The 11,620-nt window shown below is 37.3% G+C and overlaps 1 protein-coding gene across 2 annotated transcripts; it reads left to right on the top strand.

Annotated features, from left to right (window-relative positions):
* On the top strand, positions 1–11,286 carry mier2 (mesoderm induction early response 1, family member 2). Of its 2 annotated transcripts, XM_084117452.1 has the most exons (13): positions 1–23; positions 1,897–2,069; positions 2,159–2,284; positions 2,405–2,522; positions 3,554–3,633; positions 4,289–4,358; positions 4,487–4,638; positions 6,947–7,028; positions 7,146–7,240; positions 7,364–7,494; positions 7,584–7,708; positions 7,969–8,089; positions 9,465–11,286. In XM_084117452.1, the coding sequence occupies exons 2-12, from the start codon at positions 1,905–1,907 to the stop codon at positions 8,046–8,048; spliced, it is 1,224 nt and encodes a 407-aa protein (XP_083973578.1). In that variant the 5' UTR covers positions 1–23; positions 1,897–1,904; the 3' UTR covers positions 8,049–8,089; positions 9,465–11,286. The 2 variants fall into 2 exon arrangements, with proteins under 2 accessions (XP_083973578.1, XP_083973577.1); XM_084117451.1 differs by lacking the exon at positions 7,969–8,089.
* The last annotated feature ends 334 nt before the right edge of the window (positions 11,287–11,620 follow it).

Here is an 11,620-nt window from a genome sequence, read left to right as displayed (position 1 = left end):
TGCGCAGAATCGGAATGGCGGAGGTAAGTGAGCTGCGGGGCTTGGGGGAAGAACAACACAAGGATTAAACGTTTCAACCGCTCCGATACACTTTAACCGCCAGCCGCGCATTAACAGACAGCTTAAGACCCCGGCCGTCTGACCGACCGACCCAGAAAACGGCAAAGATAGTCGGTCACTAATAAGGAGGAAGTTAAAATGGGAGCACTCCTCAGCGTTTCGCCACTCTATCTATCTCTCTGTCTGTACGCGTTCACGAGCGTTTAATTCGCCAGATCGAGCGCCGTACGAAACAACGGGAGAGCTGCGCGAGCGCTGGTGCTGAAGTGTGTCCCAGGTGCGCGCGGAGCAGGACGGATGGCAGGTCTAAACTTTCAAAACTTCAGATATACTGTCACAGCCTCCTCGACTTCCCTAAAACTGTTTCCTTCTCGCACCGGTTCGGAGTCACGGTGCAAATGTTCAGCACTGACTTACAGGAAAGCGCCTGAGTGACTAACCGCTGCAAACTTCAGCAAAGCTCCAAGAGGTCACATACAGATGCGTTTAACCGTTAGGGAAAAACGAGAAAAAGACACATTAAACATGTTTGAGGTGCTTAAAAATTCTTTACTTTGAGTTTTAGACTAAGCCTAGAAGTGTCTATGAGGTACGCCTTGAGAATTAAGTTCAATTTTGAGGTATAAAGTCATTTTTCTAAGGGAGGCTTGTTAAATGAGGGAAAGAGAGAAGATGTTACTAAACCATGTGTCTTAAAAACAAAGGTTCTTCATTGGCACTGATTGTTCCACGAAGAACCTTTAACATCCACAGAACATTTTCATCGCACGTCGTGGAAAAAGGTTCTTTGGATTATTAAAATGTTCTTCACACTATGGCATCACTGTGAAAATCCACTTTTGGAACCTTTATTTTTAGTGATACTGTTGCAATTTTGATCAATTTCTTATCACGTTTCTACCGTAGAAACAATAACTGCTATTTTGGTGTAAACTATGTTTACCATGGTACATTTTTGTAAGGGCTTATGTTCTAAAAAATCTAGTACAATTAGTATTGGAAATATTCTTCTAGATTAAATATTTCATGAAATAGTCTAAAAAGTCTTTGAAGAGTAATTCACGAGTTCTCCTGCCCTTTGCAGTCTTAATAGTTAATGGTAAACAAACTTGGCTTGCTGTCCCGATGGAGGCTCGAGCTCCGAGCTAAACTCCCCCATAACAGTAATGTGCAGAGGAATTATAAGAGAAATGGAGGAGGAGGGATGCTGGAAGAATTGTCGCTGCATGATGCAGTGCCTGCTGCTTATATGCTCATTATTATGAAGGACAGGACTGAATCTTTAGGCTCCTCCCGAACCTACGTTTGGAACAATGATTTAAACAATGTAATTTTGGTGAAAATTATGTTTTCTGTGGTAAAATTTTGTAAGGATATTGTCAGATTTTTTTGTCAAATCAACTTAGATAATGAATGTGGTTCAGATAACATACTATTTTGAGTTTCTGTTGATTAAACCAATCTGTTCAATGAACTCAACTCAATTTGAAGGCAACCAGGTTGGTTACTTTTTTTTTAGTTAAACCAACTATTATTTTTTACAGTGGCTGGCCTATTTCATTTTTCCACATTATCTTTGTATCTACAGTGGCTTCAAAAGTTTTTTGGACACTTAAGTCACTTTTAAAAATGCCTGAATGTCAATGCTTGAGAATCAAAATATATCGGTGCCACCCACCTACAAATAATGCAACACCTATTCTCAAAACATTTTTATAATCCATTTTTCCAATTGCTTTTAAATTTAACCAACATTTAGCAATGTAATTGACTTATAATTGAATTATTGATATGAAATATGTATTTTGAGAATTCTCTGCTTTCATTGTGCTTTAGCTGTGCGAATGGGCTCCAAGGAACAACGGCACAGTCGTGTAGACATTTTCCACCAGGGCTATGCGGCGCCACTGGAGGCCCCTTCCCGGGCATCCACGTTCCTAGAGGAGCAGGACTGGACCCTGGCGGCCCTGCGGAAGCAGGCGGTAAAGATGGCAACCAAGACCCATTCAGTGAGTAGAACAACTTCTTGCTTTGTATTGATTGATTAAATTAGCTTCTTATTACAAAAAAAAAGATTGTTTCATTTTCCTTTCCACAGGGTGGTGAGATGCCACTCGAGCAACTGCTGGCACTTTATGGGTACAACATGCCTGATCCTGTCCTGGAACAACAACAGGAGCCAAATGAGCTAGCAGCTAGTCTGCCTGAAATAACACTGGACAAGGTCATTATCACTGGGCTTGTCCTCCTTAGTAGATTCTTGAAATGCTCTGACCTTCATTTGGAAAATTGCAAAGTAACATATTATTTCTTATAATTGCAAATAAAGTCTGTAATTTTGTAGGTTCAGACAGGTAAAGATCTGCTCTCAGGAGGAGAGGATGTGGACAACCATTCCTCTGCTGATGACTTCACACTCTCCATCACGTCCCATGCATCTGACCTCTTACACCACCTAAGAGGTAGCACATTACATTACAATGCCTCTTATTTTACTGTTCTGTCAACTCCTAAGTGAATATTCTTGTATGCAATGTCATGCTAGCTGCCTTATTTTTATTTTGTTAAAGGGATACTCCACTTTTTTTGGAAATAGGCTCATTTTACAACTCCCCCAGAGTTAAACAGTTGAGTCTTACCGTTTTCGAATCCATTCAGCCGATCTCCGGGTCTGGCGGTACCACTTTTAGCATAGCTTAGCATAGATCATTGAATCGGACAGGACCATTAGCATCTCTCTCAAAAAAATGACCAAAGAGTTTCGATATTTTCCCTATTTAAAACTTGACTCTTCTGTAGTTACATCGTGTACTAAGACCGACGGAAAATGTAAAGTTGTGATTTTCTAGGCTGATATGGCTAGGAACTATACTCTCATTCCTGCGTAATAATCAAGAAACTTTGCTGCCGTACCATGAGTCCAGCAGGCGTAATAATATAACGCAGCGCCTGAAAATAGTTCTAATAGGTTAGACAAACTTAGTCCCGGTCACGTTGGAAGTTACCGAGCTGGGGACTATTTTCAGGCGCTGCGTCATATCATTACGCCTGCTGGACTCATGGTACGGCAGCAAAGTTTCTTGATTATTACGCAGGAATGAGAGTATAGTTCCTAGCCATATCAGCCTAGAAAATCGCAACTTTTCATTTTCCGTCGGTCTTAGTACACGATGTAACTACAGAAGAGTCAAATTTTAAATAGGAAAAATATCGAAACTCTTTGGTCATTTTTTTGAGAGAGATGCTAATGGTCCTGTCCGATTCAATGATCTATGCTAAGCTATGCTAAAAGTGGTACTGCCAGACCCGGAGTTCGGCTGAATGGATTCGAAAACAGTAAAACTCAACTGTTTAACTCTGGGGGAGTTGTAAAATGAGCCTATTTCCAAAAAAAGTGGAGTATCCCTTTAAGTCCGATTTTTCTACACTGCGCATACATTTGAAACGTTTGTCAAAAATGTTTGAGCTCTGAACCTGTTCTTAATCTTGCCAGGTGATGACAAAGACACTTCAGTCAGCTGCTCCGAAGACGACTCAGAAAGCACCTCTAACCCCTCCAGTGATGGCCGAAAGGTAAAAAAATTATTCATGTTATAGTTTACTATGTTTATATTTAATTTAATTTTAGCTTTATTTCAGTGACCAAAAAATATTTTAATAGTTTTAGCTTTGGTTAACAATTATATTTAATGAAATTTGAATGGTCCAAGAACAGAGCCTAGTGGGACACCATAGTTAAAAGTATCAGTAGGCCATTCTGTGCCAAATGAATAAAGTTTTCTGACACAATACTTAAAAATTTCACGTTGGAAAACATGACCATTATGTTTTTTAAAAGAAATTCATACTCTTTGATAATAATTGTGTCAAAGTGAAGTTCTTTTGTAAAGTACCAAATCAGCATATTAGAATGATTTCTAAAGGATTATGTCAGCTTTGCATCTCATGAGTAATTTACATTTTTAAATATTTTCAAATAGAAAACTATTATTTATATTAATTATTTAATTTTGTATTCATATTTCACAATATTACTATTTTAATGTATTTTTGATCAAATAAATGCACCAATGGTGAGAATAAGAGACAAAAAATTTACTGACCACAAATGTTTGAACAGTTGTATCTATAAAATAGAATTTATAATATTTTATAACGATTTAAACATTTCAGCTTAGTGGAAAAAAAACATTGTAGTAATGCTTTTATGCCATGTTTTGGTTATCAGGACATCATGGTGGGCCCCCAGTATCAGGCTATAATTCCTTCTCTCTGTACACACACTTTTTATGAAAGAGGTGAGTGTCTTCTCTCGGCTGGTGTCCTTTACACTGGCTCCAGGGTTGTGGTTTCAATGGTCTATTTTGCATAACCGACCTGTCGAGTCCCCTAGGACCCACACCTGTTTTGTTACTGTTATCCCCAGCTTATGAAAATGAGGACCAGTTGTTGTGGACTCCAGATGTGTTATCCAGTCTGGCAGTAGAGAAGTTTTTGCTTGAAGTCCAGAGAAAAGGAAGTGACAGTGGACCTTCAAACAGTCTGACCACAGGAGATATAGTCAAAGACAATGAGCAGGTTGGGCTGAATCACTCAGATATAACTCTTTATTTTTCATGCAATTTGGAAGTGGCTGAATTGAAGGGTGAAGCATGCTAGCAGTGTTATTTTAGTATTATTTATATTCTATTATAGCATTATTTATTATTATTTTGAATTTTTATATTTTGACAGTATTTCTTAATGTGTTTCAGTAATATTAGTAATTTCAGATTTAGGAATGTTAGTACTTCAGCATATATATCAGTTATTTTCCATTTCATTTAGTTTGTTTTATTTCAGCTTTATTTCAATTATAAAAATAGTTTTTAATATTTTAAGCTTTAGATAACAATAACAACACTGCTTGCTAGACTGATTTATTGAATTTTGCTTAATTATTTTTATGACAAATAATAATGTATGATGTGTTTGACAAGTTACATCTTGTAATTAAACTTACACTCACACACACACATGTGTGTGTATATACAGAGGTTGGACAATGAAACTGGGCAATATACTGTTGGAGGTTTAATGCCTATAAAAGCGTGGCCTGGTGACCAATCATTACTGATTTCACATCCCATCAGTTTGAATTAGCAGAGCAATAGCACAGTTGTACATGAAACACAATCCACACAACATAATGGGAGACGTATCAGAGTTCAAAAGAGGACAAATTGTTGGTGCATGTCTCGCTGGCTCATCTCTGACCAGGATAGCAAGTCTTTGTGGTGTATCGAGAACTATGTTATCCAGGATAATGTCGGCATACCACCATATTGGATGAACCACATCACATCCTGTAGGCACAAGAGGAAGCTGTCTGAAAGGGATGTCCGGGTACTAACCTTGATTGTATCCAAAAAACATAAAACCACAGCTGCCCAACTCAATGGAGAATTAAATGCCCACCTCGACTCTCCTGTTTCCACCAAAACTGTTCGTCGGGACCTCCACAGTGTCAATATTCATGGTCGGGCTGCTATAGCCAAACCTTTGGTCACTCGTGCCAATGCCAAATGTCGGTTTCATTGGTGCCAACAGTGCAAATCTGTGGACTGTGGACCATGTAAAACATGTATTGTTCTTTGAGTCCACCTTCACTGTATTTCCCTCATCCGGCGTGGGAGTTATGGTGAGGAGAAGCCCCAAAGAGGCTTAACACCTGGACTGTTGTTGCCCGGAGTGAAGCACGGGGTGGATCAGTGATTGGGCTGCAATATCATGGCATCCCCTACTGTGCTCAATCGGCGCGTCACTGCCAAGTACTACCAATGCACTCTGGAGGACCATGTGCACCTAATGGTTCAAACATTGTACCCTAAAGGAGGTGCCATGTATCAGCATGATAGCTGTGACAGCAAGCAAGACACAGCAAGACTAGTGACAGAATGGTTTGATGAACATGAAAGTGAAGTTGAACATCTCCCATGACCTGTACAGTCACCAGATCTGAATATTATTGAGCGAGTCAGGAAATGTTTTCTTCCACCAGCATCACATAGTGACCTGGCCGCTGTTCTGGAAGAGGAATGGCTCAAAATTCCTCTGGCCACTGTGAAGGACTTCTACCTGTCATTCCCAGGATGAACCGATGCTGTTGCTGTATTGACTCCAAAAGGAGGCCCTACACCATACTAATCAATTATTGTGGTCTTAAACCAGGTGTTTCAGTTTCATTGTCCATATATATATATATATATATATATATATATATATATATATATATAGAGTGTGTATATATATATATATATATATATATATATATATATATATATATATATATATATATAATGTATATATATATATACAATTTAATTTATATATATATATATATATATATATATATATATACAATTTAATTTAAATATATATATATATATATATATATATATATATAATGAAATTATAATGGTCCAAGAATAGAGCCCAGTGGGACCCCATAGTTAAAAGTGTCAGTATCAGTAGACCACTCTGTGCAAAATTAATCAAGTTTTCCTACCCAGTACTTTCTTAAACTATGTAGTGACATTCAAAATAAATAAATAATAAAAGTAATATTTAAGATTATTCTGCATTATTTCTTATTATATAAGCTTTTACAAAACATGTTGGAAAATATGATCATCGGGTTTTGTAGATTTCATACAACTCTGGTGGTACTGTCATTGAAGCAAAGCGGCAACATGCCACATAAAAAGACATTCTGAAATGACATATATGCATTTTCACTAGTGGTTTCATTCTTTTGTATCTCGCTGTAAGTTTTTATTTTCTTTAGTGGGTCATGTTTTGATCTTTCAGTGGTTGCACTTATTCTTTCATTCCATCTCTTTTGTAGGCTCTTTATGAACTAGTAAAATGCAACTTTAATCCAGAAGAGGCACTAAGAAGATATCGCTTTAATGTCAAGGTTTTCAATGGTAAGACCTCTGTTTTGTCTTTTTTATGCCTTTCTTTCTACTTTCTTTAGCAGGAAGTGACAATTCTGATATGTATAGCTGGTTAATCTCAAATATTTTTTTTTAAAAAATTCCCAGAAGAGCTTTGTGCCTGGAGTGAGGAGGAGTGTCGTAACTTTGAGCATGGTTACCGTGCCTATGGGAAGAACTTTCACCTCATACAGGGCAACAAGGTGAGTACCAAATTTGTCTCATAACATAAATTGTTTCCCAGTAGGATTTGCTGCTGATGTTTCTACTTTTAGAGAAATTAGAGTGCTTTCATGTGTCGGTCTCTCTTATTTGCCCTCACCCAGGTCCGCACGCGCTCGGTGGGTGAGTGTGTAGAGTACTACTACATATGGAAGAAATCAGAGCGGCATGAGTACTTCACACAGCAGGCCACCAAGCTGGGTCGGAAAAGGTGCAATCTACCATCTGGGAACACGTGAGTGTGTTTGTTGTTTGTTTGTTTGAAGTTTTCACATTTTTAGAATAATGATCTGATGATATTTAAATGGTTTATGTGTCTCTTAGAGAGGATGCTGAGCCGGATGGAGATACTGGTGATGTAGAAGGTGCCAATCAAGGTTTGCCAAGTAGGTCTTCCATTCAACTCCAGCCTCCATCGCCACCTGCAGTCATGGAGCTGGATAAACAAGGTACGCTTTAATAGTGCTTGGATATAATACTTACTTTTCCACATGCATATGTATTCATGGAATCTTCCATTGCGGCCAAGTTTCTTAATTTTTTACAAGCTTCTTCATTTATGTTCATTTGTTTATGTCCAGCATAAATGCATTTTTCTTGGTTTTGGTCTATGATTTGTTTCATTGTTGTTTTCCATCTGCCAGCATTTTTCCTAGTGTGTTTGTGTTCTTTTATGTTCCGTCACCTTTCATTTGGTCGAACGATCCAGAGGAGAGCCTGAATTGCGCAGCTCAGTTTCAGGGTCGCCCACGACGGAAACGCACACCGCGCTTCCTATTAAAGCCCTGAGCTTGCTGCTCACAGACAGCCTAAAACTGACAGATACACAGGTAAAAACAGAAGTGGAGAAGTCCCGGGAAGTGGATCATTCCTGTTATGTAGTACATTTTCATGCCCACATCATATATGTCTTCATATAGTGAATAAAATATTAAACTCAATATTAAAAATAAATCATCTTTTAAAAATGGTAATCATATTAGTTGTGTTTGCTATGTTCTCGGCTGCTTTACTAACATAAAAACGGACTTATTAAGGAATATTCCTGAAAGTATTGCAATTTTTTTTTTTTCTGTATCTAATCAAAATGTTCTACACCGCTGTTTTTTTTTTTCAGGGGTGGAATATTTTTTTAATTTTTAATAATTTTTAGTGCTGTTAAATTGATTAATCACATCTAACATAAAAGTTTTTGTTAACATAATGTGTGTATATTTTATGTATGTGTGTATATATATATATATATATATATATATATATATATATATATATATATATATATATATGAGTGTGTGTGTGTATATATACTGTATATACACAATACACACATATTTATACATGTATATACTTTAATATACTTTTATATACTTTATTTATACACGCATATACAGACACGCGCAGACACACACATATAATATAATATATATATATATATATATATATATATATATATATATATATATATATAATATAATAATAATATATATTATACACACACATATATTATATAAGATGCAATTTATCGTGATTAATCGATTTGACAGCACTAATTATTTTATAGGGGTTTTTTGTCCTCAATATTAGGCTACTTTCCGTCCTTTTACTCACTTTAAAACATTCCGCACTGTGAGATAAAAATACAGAAATCTGTATATCAAAATTTCAACTTTATTTACATCAGTGTTGTTTTGTGTTATTTTGGTATTTATTAATATTCTGATCTAGCGTTTATTTTTTATATTTTCAATTTTTAGGTTTAGGTTTTAGTGTTTTTATGTGCTTCATCTTTTTATTTTTTCAGTTTTAGCATTCTAATTTTCTACGTTTTTCATCTAATGTTTATAATAAAAGATTGTTATAAACTGTCAAGTCCCTAACTTACTTACGCCCTATTCAGTTCCATCCTGTTCATTTCTTTATTTCCACCCTGTTATACTTTCATACCATTGTGAAAATAATGAAGCTATAATTAAGTTAAGTGTCTGAACGCGACCAAAGCATATTTATTAAATGTGGCGCTGCGTAACAGGGATGATCCAATCACTACAAGAATAAACAGAGTGGAACTCCTTTGGAAAAGTTGTCTTTGTGCATGCGTTTTAAATTGTAAAACAGAAACTCATCGTACATCTACTCGTTTTTTTCTTTTCTGTTTTCCCCCAAATGCTAGACCACTTTTTCCTTAATATTTTCTTATTTTTCCAGGTTCTGAGCGAGACATTGGGGAGCTGGAACTATGTGCAGGTACTTGTTCTAGCCCACAGGTGGAGCAGTTGTTCAGACAATCTTCGCCTCTCCCACGAGCGCTTCAGATGCCAGACATAGCCTCCCCGTCCACCCAGCTTTACTTCTCCTCGCTCCCCCTTAGCCACTCCGTTCCTTCATCCCAGCCAGACTCAGGGCTCCTGGGAGCAGGTCTTTACCAGCTACAACTGGGGTCTTTTCCTGAAGATCCTATACCTGCCTGCTCAGAGTACGTTGCCTCACGGAGGCTTCAAATTGACTCTTCTTTGCCTTCCTCGCCTGTCCCACCCGTCCCAGATTTTGGGGTACTCGGTAGCCTCTTGTGCCCCCCTTCCTCCATCTGCTCCGCACCCATCCAACACAGCAACTCACCCATTCAGCGAAGGGAAACATTCCAGATCTAAGCAAACGTGACGACTGTCATTCACCTGGAATTTGCAGTTGTTGCTCTTCATGCTACTCCGGAAAAGCCTGACTTAAAGGGATAATTCAACCAAAAATGAAAGTTCTGTCATCGTCACTCACCCTCATGTCGTTCCAAATCTGTCTGAACACAGATTTTGTCCATACAGTGAAAGTAAATGGGGTCCAAAACCTACAAGCTTCAAAAATTACGTAAAGGTAGCATAAACATAATCCAATAGCTACTAAAAGTGCACTACTTTTTATCTGATGTTCAGATCCCCTTTTCCACACTTTTTTATTTTATGTTTATATATATATATATATTGTGTTCTGCCAGAGAAAGTAAGTCATACAGGTCTGGATTTGACACGAGGGTGAATAAACTTTGACAGAATTTTCATTTTTGCCTGAATGATCCCTTTAATCAAGGAATGTGTTCAAGAATTCCTCATTTAAACCATGCTGTCTTCAACTACTAAACTAGTAACCAGGTGTTTTAGGGAGCTGGTTGTCTCTGTCAGACTACTACATGCAATGAAAGTGTTTTTTAACTACCTAATTGTAAGCTTCTTTGGAAATATGCGAGGAATTACAGTCCCTTTGAAATGTTTGACGGTCTCATTTTGTAAGCGCTTGCGCAGTAAATTCGTTCTTTCATTGCATGTAGTTCTTATAAGCTCTCAGAACTGTAATTTTTAAATCTATTTCTTTTTGCTAAAGCATAAAATGTTTTACTTGTAAAGAAGATATCATCAAAAATGAACTACTAATGCAGTTGCTTCGTCCGTTCATTCGTTGGCTTTCCCGTTGTAGGTTCTCTTTGTGCAATAATAATAAAAAAACACAAGTTCCTCAGGGGCTTCGATCGTTTCCCTCTCGGTCTGGTCCGTCGGTACTTCAGTACTAAGTGTTGAAGAGGGTTTTTAAATGGGTTATGAATATACGCTCCGTATGCTTCGCCAACAAATCCTGATGTAAGTGGCGGATTCACTCTATTAAGTTTCTCAGGTTTTGCAGCCAGTTGTCTTTTGCGTGAAGCCACAACCTGTCAGCCCACCATACTACCCAGAATCCTTCACTTTCCAGACAAATCTAGTGTAGTACCTCATATGTGACTGGACTTCTGTTATTTAGGATTAAAAAGCATCCTGTATTATCATCCACATCCCCTTATATGCTCAGCTTCAACATGTTTTCTAATTGGCTTTCAGATTTGTCTGTAGTTTACACAAGGTTTAGAAGATACGAAAGGGAGTCGAACACTGCCTTGACTTATTTTACTTTTTTAAAGCAATTTATGTATTACTGCTCCTGTTATATTGATTTATTGTCCATGTTATTATATTTTGTAAATAATAATAAAAAATTAGAAAACAAACTGTCTATATACTCTATCTATCTGTCATATATATATATATATATTAGGGGTGGAGCCGAACCCGAATACGGTATTCGGAAAGGCACAAATAATGTGTTTTTTACGAATACTTATTTCGAACAAATACTTAAAAAAATATTTGTATTCGGGAACAAGAAAAACTTTATATCAAAAAGCTGCGTTTCCTCCGGCTGTAAATCCACTTGTTGATAAGAAAGGAGGAAATGACACGGAAATATTTTGGATTAGGCTAATGTCACGTTGCCATAAGGGGTCGTCCACATAGCGCGTTTTTTGCGCGTGCAGATTTCAAATGTAGGCGCGCGGCAAGCGC

Source organism: Abramis brama, assembly GCF_963993115.1.
Source record: "Abramis brama genome assembly, chromosome: 6".
Lineage (NCBI taxonomy): Eukaryota > Metazoa > Chordata > Actinopteri > Cypriniformes > Leuciscidae > Abramis > Abramis brama.
Note: the sequence above shows the minus strand (reverse complement) of the source record. Positions and strands in the feature narration are given on the sequence as shown.